Source organism: Plectropomus leopardus, chromosome 12, assembly GCF_008729295.1.
Source record: "Plectropomus leopardus isolate mb chromosome 12, YSFRI_Pleo_2.0, whole genome shotgun sequence".
Taxonomy (NCBI): domain Eukaryota; kingdom Metazoa; phylum Chordata; class Actinopteri; order Perciformes; family Serranidae; genus Plectropomus; species Plectropomus leopardus.
In genome coordinates this window covers 18339063-18362272 of record NC_056474.1, presented here as the reverse complement: position 1 = coordinate 18362272, position 23210 = coordinate 18339063, and the positions used below count along the sequence as shown (strand labels likewise).

Genomic DNA, 23210 nt, shown 5'->3' with positions numbered 1-23210 from the left:
AGTCTTATTTTTAAGTCTTAATTTTTTAATTTAATTTTATTCCTGCTGCTTATTTTTTATTATTTTATTTCTTTATTTTATTTAGATTATATTGACTTTAAATTATCTTCTTTGTTGCTTTCTTTGCTTTTTAAATATTTTATTGTCTTATTTTTGTAATTGTCTCATCTTGCAAAAAAAAATTCTATAGTTATTTGTATTATTAATTCCTGACACAATAGAGGTGACAGAGAACAGAGGCATGGCCTTAAATTTGTGCAAGATGTTTTTTTTTTTCTCAATATAGCAATGTATGCATGAGCATATCTTAGCTTTCTTGTTAGCATAATTGGTTTGTCAATCTTGAGTGAAATGTAATTCTTATAAGAAGGCTATGTCGTAACAAGAATATGTTGAATACATTTTTAAAAAACAGTATTCACAAGCACCAATTATATTACAAACTGTGTGGTTTATAAGTGTGTAGCATCACATTATGATTACAAATAGCTTTTATTCATTCCTTTATTAAACATCTAGGTGTATGCACACCCTCGAGAGAACTGTTAAACTGATGCCAGTAAGTGAAGAGAGTTGGGAATTATTCAAATAAAGCACTAAATCATCTACCAACTAATTTTTCCAGTTAACCAAGAAATGTAATGAGAACAAACAAGCACTTTAAACATGGAATATGCACATGGTATGGATTTACTATAGAATAAATACAATTCTTAAATGTGTTGCTCTTAATCACAGTTTGTTTATTGGGTTTGTTTATCAGTCAGAGCATTGATAGTAGCCTAGTGGCCTATCATCAGTCGCATCAGCTTTTCCAGACACAGAAATATACACGCTCCTCTCTTCTCATGTAACTAATGTGAGCACAGATCAAAGTTGTAACCTCTACATCCAAAGATTTTATTGTAATGCCTTTTATTTTATTTTATCTATTTTTATTTTATTTTATTGTCATTTATACCCCTAATAGATATTTATATCACAAACACTTGCTAACTAACACCAGAACCACCTAGACTGATAAATTAAACAAATAACACTGCAGGTAAGGAGAAAAACATGCATTTTTGATTTTGGGATGAACTGACTCTTTTAAAACACAACATGACATTTAGTCTGAAAATCACTTTTATTTACTTTATTCATACATTTGGGAAAACAGTTTAGTGAGGAGCAAACAAATACCATGTTACCAAGAAAACTAAAACAGATATTTGCCTTCTATTCTTTCCTCTTGAACACCTGAACACAGACTATACCTTCACATGTCAGCTCCTGTGGGAGGAAAGAGCAAAAATTAGAGAATAAAAGAGAGCAATAACTGTTATAAAACTACTCTTATCATACGCAACAATCACATTTTGCTGCACAATACTTACAACTAATCCAACACATTCCTCTTTCATACATCAGCGGAGTCCAAATATTTCAACAAAAATCTAATTATCATGACAGATATTGCCAACCCACCAGGCACAGTTTGCCTCCTTCGATCCAGTGTTTCCAGCCTCGGTTGGCCTTCTCTCCTTTCTGAGTACACACCAGCTTGTCCCCCTCCCAGGTCACCAGACACTACAAGATAACATACAGTGCACACATTAACAATGAACGTTTTTCATTCTTTAATGCATATTTAAAACATTTTTGACCTAACACTGCAGCAAAGAATTTCCTCTTCAGATGAGCCTGCCACCAGAGGTAGAAGTATTCAGATTCTTTACTTAAGTAAAAGTACACATACAGCATTATAACATTACAAGTAGAAGGCCTGAATTCAAAAATCTTACTAAACCCTTTGAAATGTGAGTTTATTTCTTCCCAAAATACCAGAATGACAATGAGCAACAGCAATGAGCAATGAGCAACAAGAAATGGGCCAAAAATGAGCAGGAAATTAATAAAATGCTTCAAGAAAAATATCTGAAAATTGTGCCAAAAATAAAATAAAATAAAATATTTTTGTCTGTGGCACAATTTTAAGTTTAGAATCATTCGAATTATGAATGTAATTTTCCCACTTTTCCCCTATTTTTAATAAATAAAATTAATAATCACCTCCCAGCAAATTTTCAAGTCAGTTTCTTGTCACCTTTCACTAATTTCTTGCAATCTGCTGAACATTTCTTGCCAAGTTATTCATTGCATCTTTCCTATGTTTTCGAAGAAATTAAACACATTTTCGCAGGTCCCTGAGGTTAACATGGTTATTAAAGGCATCAACAACTGATATGAATTAAGGTTCTTAAAGGGTTAATCTATAGAACTGCATCATATTCTATAAGATCAGCATATGTCGGTCATGTAGCTTTCCTGTGAGAATCATAAAAAGTCAACTTTATGGTGTTGAAAAAACAACTGTGTTTCCAGCTTTGAGATTGAATTGTTTTCCAGGTGGTCCAAAGGGGGTTTTAGGAGATTATTTCATTTAAGGATAAGTAGAATTTTGTAAGAAAATTAAAGGCAGACCAGTCTACAGAAATGCCTTGCCTTATTTTTTGTTTTTCATACAATCTCTAAAGACATTAAACAAGTTTTCTTAAGATGTAAGTATAGAGAATAACTGGGTCAGGTTTCCCTTGTTTGAGGGTTAATGGAGAAAAAACTGCACAAATTGTGATACAATATGAACACAGTATGATATTGTGCACATGCCCCTCACTACAACAACTTTATTTTCATAAATAAAGCATGCACATGCTCTTTCTCTCCTAGTTTAGATCAGTACATTTATCAGATCTCGTGGCTGACCGCCTGCAGTTTTTCTTTTTTTTGCAATTGTTGCATTAACAAAAAAAATCAGGAGAGGAAGTTTTCATAATGAAACAGGCTACATTTTACCAAAGCGACAAAAGTGAAAGTGAGAACATGATTATTGCTGGCTTCCATGGGCCCCCTGTAGCAGCTGGGCCCCAGAAAGCGTGCCCTCTCATGGAATTCAATGTTACAATTCATCTCTGCTTGTCACCGGTAATTCAACACACTACTGTAGGTTTTGTCTGCAGCCCTGATGTTACACAAACTGACCACAGACCAATCTTTACCACGTAGACATGTAGATAACGTGCCCTCTTTATCACAAAAGCAACAAAGAAATGGGAAATATTGACTCAGTAGATAAACAGACTCTTATCCCTTCAAAGACTCCATATGAGCCATCAACCCACCTTGATGTTTCTGTTGTCTAGTCCTTTGGTGTACTCATCAAACTCGACCCCTACAGTGAAGGCGAGCTCATAATTCCTGAAGGTGCTCAGCGTTTTGAATTCAAACTTGTCTCCATGTTGGGTGACCACTTTGGTCTGAGACAGGGAGATGGCAATTTTCCTTGTGGCAAAGTCAATATCTAGAACCAAAATAAAGAGACTTGCTTATACAAGAGCCAGATTATTGTACATAAATTATATTTCACAGCAAATTATGTGGTAATGTGGAAAGTTTTACTCAATCCTGTGTTTAATCTTAGAGTATACTTCATTACTTTTTGGAAAAGTAAGTCTTTATTTCTGTTTGTGATGCCAAAAAACAAGACATCATGTCCATGAAAAGTGATGCAGTTGATAAGGGGCGGTATTTAAATTTTAATAATTTTAGTAGGTGTTGTGTACCCAATATTCAGGGGTGAAATAACTGCCTCAGAAAAAACATTTTTGCATTAGCTCCAGATTAAATTAAATAATATAATAAAGACGCAAACACTCTTTTGAAGATTAAAAGAACATGAAACTTAATGGTTTTGTTACTTGTGCAGCTAGTCCAACCTGTTACATCACCCTGAAAGACTACTTTAACACATAACATCTAAAGCAAAATGAAACCCACCTAAATTAAAAGTTTCTTACCCAACACTTTTAAATACTCCTCAAAGTTGTCACTGGTTTCCAGTATCCATTTTCCACTGAAGTCTACAGGCATGATGGTAGCTGGTGACACTGCTGTGTGTGTAGACTTTAGACGGTGTACGGAGGGGGAAGGTGCAGGGTGTCCTCCTGTCTTTATATGAGTCAGGGGGCACGAGGGCAGAGAACTATTGATAAGTGAGTTTATAGCTTGAAGGGGATTGGCAGGGGCAGTTGTTTGGGAGGGGGAGGGGGAAGACTCACCCGTTTCTTTCAGTCTTTGTGTGGTCAATGGTGGAGGTTGTGAAGGACATATGCCACACACACACACACACATACACACACACACACACACACACTCACACACACACACACTCACACATGCATGCAGTGATGGCCATTGTACAATGTACAGACAGGAGAAGCTATTTTGTAACATCTGCCAACAGTGTGTTCTCTCTATTTGTTCTTTTTCTGTGGAAAGTTCACATGGTAATCAAGAAAACCCGAACTTTGAGCATGGAGGTTACTTAAGTTCAACTGGTATTCCTGTAAAAAGAAAAAATCAGCACTTGTGACTAATTTTGGAATTATCTATAAATGTATCCATCCATCCATCCATCTATCTGGCTATCTTTTCTCCAAAAAGTCCAATTATGTTGTTTGACATGACCAGTGTTTACTCATTCTCAAATATTGTTAATTCCTAAAGTTTACAGGAATTGTATGCAACATTCAGCACATATCTGTGATTCAGAGTCAGAGCAAGGGTTGTCTGCACATGATTCTCAACATGGAGGTAACTGATTCAGCGGCTAGAAGCTAACAGTGCTAAAAACAGCAACAGTGCAGAGTTATGGTGGTGTTAACCTGGGGGAAACTAGAGGATGGGGGCTATGCTTTTGCAATCACGCTGTGACCATTATTAGCAGTAACTGCCTGAAATTGCCTTATAAACACAGCGCAGAGTAACAGCAATTGGCTAGCAGTAGGAGAGACAAACAGGGATTCATGCACTAACATGCATATGCAACCTGATCATTTACCACAAAAAACAGACAAACTTGGATTGCAACACATCAAGAAGTAGCATGACTTGACCCTCTGCTCAGGATGTAATTAGTCTACATTATCTTTACATAGCAGATTGTTATTTGCTGCTATTTTAATGTTCTAAATGTTATAACCATTCACATTTTCATCATAAAAACAGCAATTTCTGTTTCTATTTATATAGCTATAGCAATATAGCAATGAGTCTAAATTGTCTTACACTCATTAGATACCTTTCTATATTGTGCTGTGCATTGTCAGTGGCGGAGTCTGCCGTTCTCAGGCTGGATGCAAATGATGTGTGTTTGCACAAGAAATTTAAAGGAAACTGCAAGGTTTAATAAATAGGATTGACATATGGCTCCTTTCTAATAGAGCTCTGGGGCTTGTCTTATTAAATTGTGCTAAGCATTACTGCCAGTGACCACAGGTGTTGCTAATTAAACCAAGAATAATATCTAATATCTATCTTCAGGATTATAGCTTTAAAGGCCTGGTGTGTAGGATTTAGTGGCATCTAGTGGTGAGGTTGCAGCTTGCAACCAACTGAAACTTCACCCATGTGCCAAGCATGAAGGAGAACTACAGTGAAAACACAGATGGCCCTACCTACAGTCAGTGTTTGGTTTGTCTTTTCTTTGCTACTGTAGAATCAATAAAGCGGGCCACATGGGCAAGGACCTGCTCCATAAGTAAGGAATGATGTTAGACAGGGTGTCCATTATAAGTTTTTAATGGCTTACATGGAGGTATGAACCATCTGACATGCATCCACATGTCATTCTGCACAGTTAAGGTCAAACACACAAGTGAGATAACATTAAGTAAAACCTATTTTATGAAAGCACAGGCACTAAAAGTAAACAATGGCTAAAAATCCTCTCCTGTACTGAGCTGCTCGCCTGTTGATTGCTGATAAAAATAATAGCTGAGTTACTGACTTCCCGTCAGACCACCCCTGCACTTAGCAGAAACGTTTTATTGAGAATAAATGCAAATGCAGATTTCACCCTGGCGCCAGACACCGTTTCGACCCCTCTCTGAGACCATAATTTTTTTGAGCCAGCCAAAGCAAGAGCAGGGAGAGATCAATAACAAACCCCCTGGGGAACCATAAATAAACAGAGCTCCGCAGGTAGACACAGGGGTGGTGGCAGGCCGTGCATGCACAAGAAGTGGCAGAGGGCTGAACAGCAGGGCGAGCAGCAGCAGCAGCAGCAGCAGCAAAGAATGAGCAAGTGAGTTGGACAGTTTGTATAGACAGCCCAATTGGTGATGGCATTGCACAAAGTGAGCTGACAGATTAGCTGATTCAGAGCACAGCGTGGTTCAAGTTGGCCGAAGCTCTGCAAGCTTCACTTCACTCCCTGAAATTCTCAAGTAGAGGCCTTCAGATTCTCACACATTTCTGGAAAGGCATTTTGAAAGGAGCTTCAAACAGCTGATCTTTTGACCCGTGAAACTCCAATCATTTAAAATGGTTTGTCATCATTTCCTTTTCCAACAAGTCTGTTTAGCAAAGGAAATTACAGGTTTAAACACTCAGAAAAAGACAAATGACATTATTGAGTGTTGCTTACTTTATTGATTGATTCATTTCACTATCACTGGCACATTCACAAAGGAACTGAGAGGGATAAATACACACATTATATCTGATATACAGTCTGGACACTAAGCATCAGTACCAAGGAAGTTTACAGCCCTCAAAAATTTCCATCCACAGCAATCATTAAGAAAATTAAAATACGATACTCTCTTTTCTTTACTACCTGCCTTTACTTTCCCACTGCTCATTCTGTTGCATTTCGTATGCATGCCTCCAACTCATTTAAACTTGTTACTTAAAAGAGCACCGACCCTGAGACAGATATTCAGTATTGCATGTTGTGATACTACATGGTGCACACTGCCTCGGACCTTTGGATTGACAAAGTAAGGCAACAGTTTTAATGAAATATAAATGTGTGTTTTGTGAAAATAATATGCACAACAGGAAAGATGGGTGGATGGACATATAGAGAGATGTATGAAAAGACCAAAGGGAAGTGGGATGGTACATCTGAGGCATGGGATGTGCCTGTCGTCGAGCCGATGTCAGCCGGGAGCGCTGTGTCGTTCAGTAAGGGCCATCTTAAGTCTTCTTGAAGACCTGCTTGGAAACAGCTCCTGCAGCTCTCAGCTCCTGCAGAGAATAAAAGAACATTTTGACTTTCGCCATGTTTCTACAGCAGTTAAAAAATGACAAACCAAACACTGGCTCCAGATAGAGTCGATCATGTTTTTTCTTTTTCTTTGGCAACTGTAGTTAACAGCCCCTACATGTCGAGAGTTTTGGAAAAGTACTGTTTTTTTTTTTTTTTTGTTGTTGAAATTGCTTGATTACGTTTTTTTTTACCAGTTTTATTTATCCTGGTCTATTTGTTTCAGAAAGGAGACATCTACAGATAATGTGATTTCTGCTGAAAACCTGTGGTAGTCAGATCAATCTGCAATCCTCATCTATTTTTACTAGATGACATTAAATCCCCCCAGATCTTACACACTGGACCTTTAACTAGACTCAGGATATAATTTTGACCAACAGGAATGGCCAGGAGGAGGATGACAGATCCTAAACCCTACTGTCTTCTCTGAATCATACAATTACAGACAAAAGAAATGTCTGACTTAGCAACACTAACTTTGGGTGGGAGGAGCAGAGGATGGTTCAGTTACTAGTAAAGGATGTATGACCTTTGAATGTGCAATGTTTTGAATAATCTAAGGTACTTGCAGTGGTTCCCAACATTTTTCATTAAGGGACCCGTTTTCTATTATTGTAAACTGATAAATGCTAACTAAGTGATATATTTTATGGTTACCTCATATTATATTCAATGCAACAACTATTAGAGCAACTAATAAACTGTATAATTAACCCAAATAGTGAACACAATAACATCTATGATATTGTGATATTTTTGGAACTTTTGATACATCTCCCTGTCTGTATTGTTTTTTTTTTTTTAACTATCATACATACTGATGACAAAGTCAGGCTTTTCTTTTCCATAAAGCTTGGCCGTTGTTCTCTTAGGTCTTTGGTTATTTATCTGCGAATTTTTTCAATGAAGAACAATGTTGTTGATTAGACAGTGAAGGCGCTGTGAATATAGTTTGTGTTCAGATCTTCACTGTGCCCTTATCCTGTGATATTTATTTGAAGGGTTATAATTTCAATAATAGTCTAAACTTTAAAAAATGTTTTAGTTTTCTTCGCATAAATGAATAAAAATATTGAGATATAAGCCCACTGTTTATACTTAAAAACAAATTCTTACACCCTTTTATCAAGGAAGCCTCACAACCAAGTGAAGCTTTGGCGACCTCTAGTGGGGTTGGGACCCCCACATTGGGTACCATATCTCTGAGGGAGAGGAACAGTTTTCCAATATTCCTTCTTGCATCCACATTGCAAAATAATTTCTGCCACCAGAGGCCACTGTTGCTCCACGCTCTAACCCTCCTCCAGCTCTTGGGAACTTCTAACTAATAACTAATTTCATGGCCGCTGATTGAAAACATCTGTTGGCATCACTTAAACCAAATAATTTGGCAGATTGTTTTTGCTTATCTTTGATAGCAGTAATCACACAGAGGGAAATCTGATAATGCTGAGCTAATGAAAATGGTAATGTGCTAGTCATTACTTTAAAGTCTTTTCAGATGCTAATGGTTTCATTACAGGCCACACTGGGCCGCACTTTGAATTTCACAGAGTAGAAAAAAAGTTATTGAAGTTATAACAGAAATTAGCTTGGAAGAGTCAAGATAATAACATGGCAGTGGCTGATGTTGATATGTGCTGGATCACAGTTCATGGTGACAGAAAGAAATGCTAAATAAATGAGACGCACTTGAGATTCAAGGCTGTTTTTTCCCCCGAAAACAGCATTTTTAGAGCTAGTTCCCTTATGCAGAAAAAAATATGATTTCCCTGGCAGTAAATGAGTTACACATGCACCTCACACAGTATAATGTTACTACTGCTGAAGCCAGTGGCCCTATTCTTGGGAATCACACGTAAAAATATATGCACCTCGCATACAGTGCTGAGAGGCATTTTGGATTTGGATTTAAGTGTTCGAATTGCATACATTAATATTCATGGCAGGAGCTGATGTTTTCTTACCAGATGAAGCTCATCACCTTCCACCCAGTGGGTCCAGCCTCTTCCTTCAATCTCTCCTTTCTGCACACACACCAGCTTGTCTCCCTCCCAGGTGATGGTGGTCTGCAAGAGGTCACAAGTCGAGGAGAAAATGGGATTATAATACATGATGCACAGATGGAGGTCTTGAATTGTGGATGCATGAACATATAGATTTATATATTTATATGCTGAGCGAGAGGCTCAGTCTTCCTGCGCCCCTATTAAAAATAATTACTCTGATAAAATCTGCACATACAGACGCACGTGACCCTTTTCTCTCATCCAAACAGCTTACAGCTTATCTGTAATCAGCCTATCAGCATACCAAAAAAAAAGCTTTTTCAAGAGGGACCACAGATAATCTTTGATCCTATTCAGTATTCAGGGACACAATCTGATTAAAAGAATGTGAGTCTTATTTTGCTGCCTTACACTTCTTCTTGTGCAGTATCTGACACTGGTCTTCGTTACATCAATTCATCGACACAAGCATGAAAAGTTTGAGGGAAGTTTTGTAAGTAGAAAGTGTAAAGTTTTGTATAAAATTTCACACCATATGCTCATTATAGTCTGGAGGGATGCTGCAGAGAAAAGTCAGTTTATAGGATTTGCACTTATGGGAGATTGGGAAGGTTTAACAGGTTTTGCAAAAGTTTAAAACAGTAATGCAACATGTGTACGGTCATTAAAATCCCATATTGTAAAAAGTCACATTTCCATGTCTTTTTCTTTTATTATCAAGCAGGTATAAGTGCTGTGAAGGTATTAAACATTCAATCCAAAGAAAAAAGCACACAGTCTGCAATCAGGAACTGTGCCTTTAAAGGAGCTGCCAGGATTTCTGCGAAGTTGTCGTGTTACAACAATACTATATGAAGAGCTCCAGCAGTACTTATAGTTTAGAGAACAACTTTATTAATGAAGTATATAAAGTTGTGCTCAAAAATGTTGCTGGAGCTCTTTGACCTCTCCAAGACATTCTTCATTCATGCACCTCAGAAGTTGATGAAATTGTCCTCGAAACCCCCACTCTGCTTCTACAACAATACTATATGAAAGTAGAAACTGCTGCTTTAATGTCATTACAGTCATTCCACAGCTGCAGTGATGGTGCAGAGACACCAAGAGTGCACATTTAGCAGCACATAAACCGAGCAGACTGGATTTTTTAGGGGGGGGGGGGCTCAAAGGAACAGGTGCTAAAAGGGAGCGTTTCAGACAGACAGTGATACCAGTTATATTCACGCAGACAGTATGAGGAAAATAAGGTCTTTTTTTAACCTTAGAGCATGAAACATGTTTTTCGTAGAAACCCCAAATACAAGTATGAACTTGAAAATGAGTGCCATATGGGACCTTTAAGATGAAATGCTCCGAATGCTCACCATGCATTTCCTGTCGTCCACTCCAGACAGATCCTCCTCAAACTCTTTCCCCACATAGAAGTCCATGTTGTAGTTTTTGAAGGTGCTGAGGGTTTTAATGATTATGTGATCCCCCTCATGGGTGATGTCCTTGTCAGGCTTCAACAAAGTGGCAATTTTCCTGATGGCAACGTTTACATCTGCAACCGGTTGATCAGGGAAAGTAGAAAATTAATGAGAGAGAGGAGAGGCAGGGCATTTTCTTGCAGTAGACACACACATGTATGAACATTTTTTATAAACGGTTAGATACAGCAGACATTTTTCTATCCAGCTGTTTACTTTGAGGTAAAATGGAAATTTTCTATTGAGTTTAACTTTTTAAAATGGCTAGTATTCCTGGCAATAATATATAGTTATTACCTAAAACTAATGGTATCGAAAAAAAGTATCACAACAACTTTGTATTTCTCTCATTACTGTACTGCTACAATGTGAGATATAAAACTAAAATGATAGCTTGCTCTCCTAAAGTAAAAATATATGGATAGTCTACAAAGCAACAACATTGCTATAAAGAGCTCTGATGATGATATGTTTGCTCAGTGCTTTCATCTTTACCAGGCCTGTCCTCCACTCTCCCCTTCTACAAATACAAACTCACCAAGAGCCTTGAGGTACTCCTCGAAGTTATCATTGGAAATCATTTTCCAATATCCGTTCAAGTCAACTGGCATGTTGGCTGTTGCTCTGCTGCTTTCCTTACTCCCAGTGAATGATGAAGAGGTCCGCTGTGGATGGCTACTTGTGACCGAGTGCAGAACCTGCTGTCAAAAGCCTCAATTTGAACCAAACTCACTTTAATCCGATTACCTCCCACTTCCCTCCCTCGGTTGGCACCACGTAACCCCTCAATCCTCCCCACGCTTTCCCTACATATTGTATGCGGCATGCATACATAATGTAGAGTACACTTGTGTGCTTTATGTTGGGTAGTGCTTACTCCGCCTGCGTGGGATTAGGATGAATACACTTTCTTTATTAACTGACACAAGCACACTTCTATGGAGTTCCACGTGTGGCAGATTTGGCCTGCTTCTGTTGTATAAGATGAGGTTTTAATGATGATGCAGGGCCATCAACAATCAGCGTAATGGAGTGAAATCCCACAAAGATCTATCAAAACACAGATCAGTGTGTGAATGTGTCTGAGTGGAGCACACAGTGTGGATGATATGCTCACTACAAAAGAAGAATCACCTGATCTTAAAATGATCCGACTGAAACAATTAAATGCAGCACAATAGGACTGTCATATCTTTTGTTTCGCCTAAATAACTCAATTAATTTGATAATCTCTCTTTTGGGCCAGCTGCAGCAAACCCACTGTCTAAATCCTTTACTGACTGGGACACAGACAAAGACACACATACACACAGAAACACACACCGTCTTTCAAAGGATGCCAGTCAGTATCAGTCACAGTGGCGCTTTCAGCCATTGGCCTCAGTGAGAGAACACCTCCTGTAGCTGAGCAACTGTCAGGATTACTTTAAATCCTTTGGTGGAAAAAAATACAGGCTCGCAGATACAGTGTGTGGATGATAATGGGGAAACTGAATAGATCCGCAATGAATTGCTATTGGGAAGCTTCTGCAGAGAAGAGACACCAATGAGCATCTTCGTATTAGAGAATTTTTAAAACAGGATTCGGTTTAGATTCCTAGAGTTTAGAACGCACATATGGGACGTTGGATAACGTTGTAATTTAGATGCACATCATTTAATATATATAATATATACACACATACACCCGTGGTTGTATTTTAAAGGGTGATGTTTTTTTTAAAAAATGAATACATACATAAAAGTTTCAGTATTTTCCACCAGAATGACACATCTGAACAGCATTTAGACTACCGATGTCAAATTCAGTTTAGGTGAAGTGTTCATTTTGATCTCAAGTGGGCCAGACCCAAAGGAAGGATTACAAGACAATGGGTCGCTGCTGCTGGTCACAAACATGCAGAAGGCCCCACCAACACTACTACACAGACTTTATAGTGTGTTTAGCCTCTTTTTTTGTTTTGTTTTGCATCTCTTAGGAGTTGTTACGCATCTCATGTTGTTTTTGTGTTGTGAGTCTCTTTGTGTGTCTTTGTAGTTGTTTTGTGTCTGTTGTGGTCATTTTTTTTTGTCTTTGTGGTTGTTTTCCTCGTCTTTTGAGATGTTTTACCTATCTATGTGGTCCTTTTGTATCTCTTAGTTTTAAATTTTCATTTTAAATCTCTGTCATCATTTTGTGTCTCTTTGTAAACATATTGTTATCGCTTTGTAGTCACTTTGCATCTCTTGGTAGTAATTTTGTGTATCGTTGTTGTTTTACCTCTTTTAATTGTGAGTCTTTTGGGGTCACTTTGCAGATATTTTGCATCTCTGTAGATGTTTTGCATCTCTGGTGTCTTTGGTGTCTCTTTGTAGTCATTTAATGTTTGTTTGGGGTCATTTTGAGTCTCTTTGTAGTCACATTGTATATCCTCCTTTTCATATCTTAGTACTTTTTGCATCTCTTTATGGTTGTTCTATCTCTTTTAATGGTTTAATGGTCTTGTTTTGTCTTGTCTTTTAGTAGTCATTTTGTGTTTCTTTATGGTTGTTTCGCCCATGTCTTGTGACATTTTGCACGTAAAGACCTTGGGGGTGCTGACACTTTGAGCCCCTTTGCTTTCTTTTAGTGTACAGAAGTACTTTCTGAAAATGTTCATCCATTTAAAGAACAGATGATGAACAGCCTGAGCTGTCTACTGAAAAATAAGTGCAATGTCAACTATACTGTATGTCTCAGCTTCAGTTTCACATTCAGTCAGTCCACTAGTCACTGTCATTACACACAATTTTCCATATTTCCTCTCCTGTGTATCAATGTTGGCATCACCATACCAAACTTAAGTGGAAGCTATGGAAGAAGCAGGTTAAGATATCCACTACCTTACAAACAAGCATTAGGGTTTCACAGTTATTGTTACAGATTCTTTTGTGCTAAAGCTGCTGATTGACAATATTTTGCACAGTGTTCTATATCTTTTAATATGACCACAATATGAGTATTCATCGTTTTTTCAGAGAACTGTATTCTGTTCAGGGTAGAAAAGCCTCTGAAGCAGCATTTTACATGAAGTTGGCTTCTCTGTTTAAGTTGGTCCTGAAATCTGGCACCTATTTACAATGGATCAATATTAGGTCTGCAAACTCATCCAGTGGGCCAGACTGGACCCTTTGATGGGCCGGTTCTGACCCACAGACCGTAGGTTTCACCCCTGATTAAGACTAGTGTCACATTAAAAAAAAAACCCAAAAACATGACAGTTCCAAAACATCTTAATAGAAATTTGCACTTTGAACTATGTTTCACAAAAATTGTTTCTTTCATGATATGATTTGATTTTGGCTGCTTTCTACCTTAACTGCTATCTGAGAATAAAATTAATTTTGTGCTCATATGATTCAGTTTTAAAGGTCTTATTTTCTAATATATCTTAATGTCAGACACTGAATGCTATCTGTTTTAATAAAGGTTGGTAGACTGTGTAAACATCAAGGACAGAGATGAGAGGAAAAAAAGTCAAAGATCTATTTTATCTCTGACAAAGTCTGATATTTATTTTTAGAAATATATTAGAATGATGTCACTAAACCAAAACCCGAGTAGACAAGGTTTTTTGTGTGTGTTTCTGCATGTGGGATTTGGGTTATTGGAGGGACTCATGACCTCATTATTTCTAAAATCCTGATTATTATTAATATATTTATACAGCAACAAGGAAAAGACACCAAGTACTTAAAATATATGCAATTTCATTTCAATTTATTCAACTCTGCAAAGCTGTGAAATATGTAAAACTACAAAGGATGAAAACTTTTAACAAACAAATGCTTATTGACACCTTGGCATAAAGATGAGGCTCAGTATTTGCAACATTGGTGGGTACGATTAAAGACACCACTGCACTGTGAAGATGCTTCCTACTGAAAACAAGCAATGCCTGGAAAACACCTAATGTGTGGTTCTTTGTGCAAACTTCTATCACGCTGCAGTCCAGTGGAAGTTAAGACAGACTCCTGTCCCTGAAGAGAAGCACTGATCTGTGAGTGAATTCACACTTCAAGGGCCAATGTTCAGCTCAGCGCTGCAGCAGTTCCTCTATCAGTCATCAAGACTCTTCACTGGCCGTTGTGCCTGTTTGATGAGCGGCCTCAGCACTGTGCCCTCATTTCTCCTCTCGCTGTCCTCCGTGTAGAGGTTGTGCTGGTGAATATATTCTATCACAGAGTCTGGGATCAGATATTTCACACTGAGATTGTGTCTCAGGGCCCGGCGGACCTCGGTGGCGCTCGTCTCATTCCTCACCCACTCCCTCACGAGGAAAATGTTCTGACGGTGGCGTGAGAGCGTGTCCGACTTGTGCACAGCTTGCTCCGGCTGAAGCCCCCCTCGACTAACACAGACGAGGCCGAAACGTCCGGCCACCTCCTCCACGTGTTCGTCCAGCCACAGGCCAGGGACCTCGAAAGTGTCGAGGAAATCAGCTCCACACAGGAGCTTCAACTGTGGACACGGGCCTGAGGTGAGAGGCGGAATAAGATGTGAGGAGGACGGCTGCTTTTTACTAACCAGGCTAGCTTTGAATATTTTAAGATCCAATATGTAGGACTTAGTGGCATCTAGCATTGAGTTTGCATAACTGAAATGTCTCCAGTGTGCCAAGCATGTAGGAGAACTAAAGCGGCTGACACGAAAATGCAAATGGCCAGTGTTTGGTTTGTCCATCCTGAGCTACTATAGAAACAAAATGGCGGACTCTTTGAGGGAGGACCCCCTCCGTATGTAACAAAAACAAAACAATTCTTATTTTCAGGTGATTATATACTGATGAAAAAATCTTTATGAATATTATATAGCATTTCTGCAAGAAGTTGCCCCTAAATTGAACACACTGGACCTTTAACAAGTGCAGTGTGGCCTCACACACTCTTTTCAGAAATATTTCTATATCATCACGCCAAAAAAACAAATACCATTCACGTCCACTGGGCATGCGTGTTACTCTTACTAAGAGTAACATGACTATGAAGCCATCAAGGTGGCAGAAAACAGATTTGGAGACATCTCAAAGCAAGACTTATCAGAGTTGTGCTATCCATAGAGGAAGCTGCTGTACTGAGAAAGGAGTATCAAAGTGACAACAACACCCCCAAAAAAACATCATAAAAATCTTTTCTGACCTACCTATTATGTTTTCGCTTGACAAGGCGTGACCAATAAGTCCCAGTTGGGGGACGAACATGAGTGTCATTGTTTTCAAAAGTCTCTGTTTCTCGTGTCCAGATAAAACACATCCCCAGAGGTTTAAAACTGAAGCAGGTTTGGCAGCGTTTCAAAAGTATTGTAGAGGTTCTAAAATGCCAGAGTAGTCTGGATGCTAAGCGTGAACGTAGCAATTGTCATGCGGTTTAAAACAAATACGCATTAGTGTGGATGTAGCCTCAGATACTTTGATGCTTGTTGATGTAAAAAATGCCACACTGCAATAACATCAGGCTCGTTCAACTCAGATCGCTGAATCCTTTGTTTTTATCTTCACAAGGTATTATCCACTGATCAGTCACTGGGGTCTGGTATCGCTGATTCCCTTGTAATGATTTTACCCACAAATAATCATTCTGTGAATGGTTGATATTTTTCAGAGCAATTACGATGGCAGAAAGTGAGATAATCCTCAAGTGCTGATAGTTTTTCATTCATGGAAACCGTCCAGTAGTGTGTGCCAACTGGCTGATTCACAATCAAGCTACAAAAATGGCAATCCCATATGAAATCACCGTCTCCTCACAGAGAGCTCATACTGTTGAGGAGAAAAATTCAAAAACTGGAGACATCACTGATGCTAATACCGAGGACAAAATAAGTGAATATTCTGAGTCTGGAGCAGGCAAATGAAAAGTCTGAACATTACAAAAACTGACTTCCTAGTTCTAAAAATTACACAGCTTAGATATTCATGTTGCTGGAGGCTAAAACACAACACAACAACACCAGTTACTCTGGGAGTTCAACTTTTCTGTAAAACTCAAATTGAACTGTGACTTGTGTTTAAAAGGCTCGACATAAAGTGAACTGAAAAGGAGACCAAAACAGAAAATAACTTTTTATTTTGTTGTAAAAACACATATCTTGTCCGCTTAATTAATGACTGTTCTCATGACTATTTTTATCCATAGTTCTCTTTTTAATAAAACATGTTCTAATGCAGTGTTGTGTAGGGCCCAAACAAACACTCGTGTGAATGTGTTTGATAAATCATAGATAATCCAGGAAAACGTTCCTGAATACTGATTGGTTAGCTTTCAGTTACACAACAGCCATCATGTTCACATAAACTACATCTATGTATTTGTGAGTTTATACGCTCTTGGAGCATTTACACACATGCACGCATGCATGCAACCACACAAAGTCTTCAAAGTACTAAATCCATACCTAATACTCTTTAACCACTGTGAGTCAGGACCGCAAAGCACCATTCTGCTTCTACTTTGCACGTGTTAAACACAGGCACATTATGTGGAAATGATTCAGATCCTTAACCCTAAAAGGCCTTTACTCTGTTTGAGGGCTTTCTTAAAAAAATATTGTTAACATTTTAACATTTGCTAATTAACACTAAATATAAAGTGCAGCTGAGGCTGATGTTTAATGTCATTAGCTCTGCAGGTATTTGAGTATAAACCAAAGTAATGGACAGACTTTGACATGCTGGTGGCTCTAAATGAAAAAACAGGGATCACCAAAGGAACTATTCATCCTCCTCACATAAATATCTGTACAAAAATTCATGGAAATCTATGTTAACTGACCAACCAACATTACCATCCCAAGAATTAAAACCACATCTGAAATGCCTGAAACAGTCAAAGGTCAAAGGTTATTAAGCTGATCCCAACTTCACAAGAGTAAGAGGTTCTTACTTGCAAGGGGAGTGTTGTTTCCACTGGAGTCACTGTGCGTTCCTGCGCTCTGCTCGTACTCCTTCAGGATACGTCCATAATGATACCTGCCCAACAATGACAGAGAAAGAGCGACTGAGAATGGATTTCTTTAATTTCAGAAACAGTAATACATAGATTTGTCTTTGGGTCTTGCCTCCTTTCATCTTCTGTTGTTACCAGCAGCTAACTGTGTATTCATTTATTTGCCTTGCTCCGTTTATGCATGCGCATTGGCAACATGTTTCCCAATCTAAACATCAATCACGCCAATAAAGCCTGAACAAACTGAACTAGAAGAAAGAGAAATATCGATGACTCACAGAGGAAGGAAAACTCGTTTCAAGTAAAGCTTCTTAAAGGTGTTATTTGCTTGTGTGTGCGTGTGTGTGAGCCTCTGGTCAACAACAGACCTCTTCATGCCTTGATCAGCACCCGTGTTGCGCAAACACTCGAGGGGATTTGTGAGAAATGCGAAGCAGGGAAGGAGCAGAGAATGAAACGTAAAAAGTTCAATGATGCAAGCGTAAGATATCTTTCTAAAGTAATCTTCAACATGGTATGTGCACATGACATAAATGACATGCAGTGGGTGTGTGCAATAATACTTTCATTCCTCTGGGCCAAACCCCTTGATAAGAGCCATCTGCAAATACATTTCTTAAAAAAGACTTATTCATATCACCTACGCAGGCCTCTCTTCACCCGTCTTCATGTCACAGACAGCTTTCTGCATCAACACCATCCTCACTCTGCCCGAGAGTTTAACAGCCGGTGCCCCTGATTTCACCTCATGAAAAAACCCAGACCTGACACGGGTCCAGTCTAGTCTGGCGGCACCCAAGAGGCCAGAACCTGGCAACACTCTGTTATATAAGCACTTGAAGTTGGTAAGAAGCGGTGCAGGCAGAGGAGCAGCAAAGGAGAGTACATCGCTGTGAGCTCTGCTGGTGCTGTGGTAAAACTAGGACATGTCAGCAGAGTTCTACATCACTTTTTCAAAGCAAGACGTGCTAAAATACACAGACGCAAGTTAAGACAGATGTCGCAAAACCCCGGCCAACTGAAAGGGACAGTTCACCCCACAATATATATATATTTTTTTACCTCTTACCTGTGGTGCTATTTAGTAGTCTAAATTGTTTTGGTGTGAGCAGCTGAGTGTTGGAGATATCGGCTGTAGAGATGTCTGACTTCTCTACAATAGAATTAACTAGATGGTGCTTGGCTTGCTCAAAGGGACAAAAAGAAAAACTGAAAAACTGAAACACTGAAAGAAAAAATTGAAAAAAAGAAGAAGAAAAAAGTTTTTTTTTAATTGAAAAAACTAAACAGCAAAGTCTCTTTCCAGAAAAAGACAATGCAGTAACAGTGCCTTGTTTCAATGTTTGATCAGTGCTGCCTCATTGACAGTTTTCATAACAGTAACTGTATTTTTAACCTATATATTTTGATAATGCCCTGCTTTGGCAACTCACTGGTCTTGGATCTTTAAAACACTTTTAGGAGCACTTTATATTGATTTCCCAATGCAGCAGCAGCAGCAGCAGCTATATTTGGTATCACAGACAGAAAAATTCTATAATAAAGAAAAGACATAAAAACACCTCTGCTTTTACAACACTGCTTGCGCTGAGAAGAAATCAACAAATCCAGCGAAAGCGTCGTTGGTTGAAAGACCTGATGCAATTCATACTGTTAGAGACAATAAGAAATGCACTTCAGGGTCCAGGGAAAAACTTCCTCTCCATCTGTGATCTGGTTTCAGACAACAGTATGTATAGTGTCTGTTCTGCACCAATTACTTTCACTGTTTCTGTATTTATTATTTTTTGTCCATTTGTATTTACAACAGGGCTAAGATAAGTAATAGTTTGGGTGCTCTGTTTCTCTTGGGGAAAGTTTTTTGAAGCCTTGCACCTACGCAATGTGTGTATAACTATCCTTTTTGCTCTGTTTCTCTTCACATGCCACTCCAAATGTCAAAAATATTTTTCAGAATATGCCTATTATGCATATTATGTATACATGCTGTATTTACTGTGTATTTGCCATGTAGGCCTGTAAGCTTGTAGTTATATACAAATGTATACATGTATACACAAAATGACATCGGATATGGCTAAATGTGACCTTGTTCACGTTTTCATTTTTCGTTTCTCTTCCTGTGGGTGAGTGTACTCGATGTTTATGTGCATGGTGTGTGGGCAAAAAAATATTTGGATGATGAGGGACGTAAGAAGACACAGTAAAAGCTAATAGAAACAAATAGCAGCTACTGAGTGGCAAATATAAACTGGGAACAAGATGTGCTTGATTCAGGGTTCCCACACATTTTTTTGACAAAAATACAAAACTTTTCTATGACTTTTAAAGGACCCATAATAATCTGTTTTCTTGCTGCACCTGCTTAGGGTTTAAAACATATCAGATTTGAACTCTTTCAGCTACCTGGCACATGAAGATAGAGATACAACAATTATGTATTTGTCAAGATACATAATATTGAAGGTTATCCTTGGAAAATTACCATACGTTCTTAATTTATTTTATTAAATGCAACAACATTCCTTGACTTCCCCAAAACTTTTAATGATTTTTAATAATTTCATCAATTTTACAGGCCTGGAAAATGTGATTGTGAAATTCCATGACTTTTCCAGTTTTTCATGACCTGTATTGGTAATAAGGTCCCAAAACTAATGACTAGCTGCAGACACAAGGTGACAGCACAAAAGGACCAGAGGATGATATTACCCCACAGTTTCTTCTTTTTCAAACAAAGCAGTGTGAGCTCTTATGTTGCTATAAACTTGTTTTATACCTCATGGTGACCACAGTTTCCGTCCAGTCTGGCTGCTGGCTCTCCCATTGATCAACAGTGACCCAGTTGGAGCTCTGGAGAGCCAGCTTTGCCATAGCAATTCGGTGCTTAGCCAGTACCAGGCCTTGCTTTCCATATCCATCACTCACTGGAGACACGATGCCACCCACCACCTGGTACAGGCCTGAAGGGAGAGAAGAAGATTAATACAGTTTTTCTGGGTCATGACAGCTGATACAGAAACAGAATATAAATCAGTAGATACAGTTATCTCTAAGATATGGATGGTAACATTATCAGTGCTTTGTCATACCTCATATGTAAGGAGAAATCTTCTTCTTTTTAAGGGGACAGTTCACCCCCAAATAAAAATATACATAATTTCCCCTTACCTATAGTAGTATTCATTAATTTAGATTGTTTGGTGTAAAATGCTGAGTGTTGGAGATATCAGCTGTAGAGATATCCGCCTTCTCTAGAATGCGATAGGATTGGATGTCACTCGGCTAGTGGTGCTCAAAGCGCCAAAAAAAATACATTTGAAAACCTCAACAGCAGCGTTTCTTTCCAGAAATCTTGACCCGGCTACTGATGATAATCCACAGACCTTGTTGTGAGCAGATTCATGCAGGAACTATTTTCTTTCTACCTAATGAAACCTGCAGACTGTATCACCTTGCAGAAGGAATTGTGCATCTATTCATGGACGAGAGGCTCATGCTAGTGATAGCGCAAGCAGTAAACATTAACGGCGTCCTCCTCAGCTGAACTGTAACAACAGCTACCTCAGTGGTGAGCTAGCGGTTGACTTACGCTGCCTTCTGTGCAGTGATACAGTAGGTGGGTGTGGTAGAAAGAAAACAGCTCATACATGAAACTGCTCACAACAAGATCTATGTAGCCTGGTCATGATTTCTGGAATGAGACATGGTTGTTGAATTTTTTAATTTAATCTTTTTTGGCGTTTTGAGCACCACAAAGCCATCTAGTTCCATTATATTTGAGAGAAGTCAGACATCTCTGTGACTGACTTCTCCAACACTCTGCAACTCACACCAAAGCAATTTAGATTAACATGGGTGATGAAGTCACACGATGTAAAGTACCAAACTGTGTAATCAATATGAAGAGTATAGAAACTGCTATAAGGAGTGGATCCGACTAAATGTTTGACAATTCAAATTTCGACAGAAGCAAATTGGGCTAATTCTAGCATTTAAAAACGGGTTAAAAACACATAGATTATCTTCTGTAGCACAAACATTCAGCAGAATAAAAACAGCTCCTGTGCGCAGCTAACAGTAATTTTCAAACTAGTCAGCTGACGTGTTACAGGTGAAGGGGTCCAAGGGAAACTGTAAGAGCATTAAGTTCCCGCCCACTGAAATGCTGCACTGAGCACTTTATTCATAAAGCATCTTAGACTGAGAAAGCTGACTCAGGACCAGTTTAACTCTTCAGGTACAATGATGCTGTTGTGACCATGTGACCAGCCCCGTACTCTTATGCTCAGCAGCTTTGGAGGTATTTGCTTACATGGTTGTTACATGACTACATTGCGTGGCAGCACATGACAACAGACACATACAGCGTAGGGATATTTTTTTCACTTATACAAGAGAAGAACAACAAGTAGAGCAACTTAGGTCTCTGCAGCATCAAACAAAATGAATGTTTGTGAACACTTAATACATGTGTCGTATTAATTCTTCTTGTTGTCTGTAGTAATGCAAACAGACAAGAATGTGGGGCATTTAAAACTGCATTCATTGATATTTGGGCCACTAGGGGGCAGAAGGGCAACACAACAAGCTGAAAACAAAGCCCTGCTATTGTCGTTTTAAGTTGTTACGGCTAATGCGCTCACAAATACCCTACTTTCACGGCAGCAGGACACAAAGCAACATTAACATTCATTAGAGGGTGTTTATGTTGACCTAATTTTCCTTTGAGTTTTTGTATTAAAACAACTCCTGAGACAAAAATCTGCATCTTTACGTTGCTAGGCGCTCAATTTTCTTCTCCAGCTTGTCTCTAACTTTGTGAGGCTGCTGCTTGGTGCTGGACAGGTCAGACAGAAGGTTTATTGAAGTTTGTTTGCTGGAAAACGCTGCCTGCTGCTGCTGGAAACGAGGCTGATGAAAGTGAGGAAACTGGACCAAACCGTAAATTTGTAAGGCCATAAAAGAAAACCAATGAGCTAGAGTCTTAAAAATCTCTGTACAGCTGCAGAGTGGGGTCATATTTCTTGTGAGGTTCATCAGTGTGAGCTACCTCTTTTAATATACACAGACACTGGAAACATTGTTCATATAAATAATAATACATATACTGTTTTTTACGGGAGCTGCTTTGACCCTGAAGATTATTCGGAAAGACAAAATAAACACATAAATGCTCAGTGTCTGTGATGTCAGGATCTGACCTGTGCTGTGCATGTGGTCTCTGGCCAGCTCAAACAGCCTCATGTGCTGGTTGGTGATGGGATTAAAGGAGCCGCAGGCGAGCAAGACGAGCGGAACACGGCGGGTGGCCATCTTGGTTTACACCCTCACACCGCTGTCAAAAAACCTTGAAGGAAAACAAAGAGTTATCAACATTATGATGATCTGATGCAAAGGTGAGAAAACTAAAGAAAGCTAACATTAGTGTGTCCTCTTCTTGAACTTTCTGCAGGACACTGTGCAAGAAAATTTGATATATCTACAAATCATTTTTATTTTTAAGTACCTGCCTTGCTGTACCATTTTGCAGAGGGTTTCGCCTTAGTTGCATTTACGTTAACAACCAATTTGTCATTTGGTTTTAGTTTTTTTTTTTGGTTTAATACCAAAGCACCTTACAATATATGAGCTCAGCATTAGTATCTGTGGCCCCAAAGAACAACCCATAAC

The 23210-nt window shown here is 38.7% G+C and overlaps 2 protein-coding genes across 2 annotated transcripts; both read right to left on the bottom strand.

Moving 5' to 3' along the window:
* Window positions 1-1110: 1110 nt before the first annotated feature.
* Window positions 1111-22884, bottom strand: LOC121951265 (nicotinamide/nicotinic acid mononucleotide adenylyltransferase 1-like). The gene is made up of 10 exons (XM_042497530.1): window positions 22742-22884; window positions 20317-20500; window positions 17475-17560; window positions 14667-15068; window positions 10470-10648; window positions 9064-9165; window positions 3840-3990; window positions 3165-3343; window positions 1471-1572; window positions 1111-1275 (listed from the first exon to the last, which is right to left on the bottom strand). Exons 1-10 carry the CDS (start codon window positions 22851-22853, stop codon window positions 1222-1224), a joined length of 1551 nt encoding a protein of 516 aa, XP_042353464.1. The 5' UTR covers window positions 22854-22884; the 3' UTR covers window positions 1111-1221.
* rbp1.1 (retinol binding protein 1, cellular, tandem duplicate 1) lies at window positions 6467-11241 on the bottom strand. The gene is made up of 4 exons (XM_042497972.1): window positions 11113-11241; window positions 10470-10648; window positions 9064-9165; window positions 6467-7074 (listed from the first exon to the last, which is right to left on the bottom strand). Exons 1-4 carry the CDS (start codon window positions 11183-11185, stop codon window positions 7024-7026), a joined length of 405 nt encoding a protein of 134 aa, XP_042353906.1. The 5' UTR covers window positions 11186-11241; the 3' UTR covers window positions 6467-7023.
* Window positions 22885-23210: the final 326 nt, after the last annotated feature.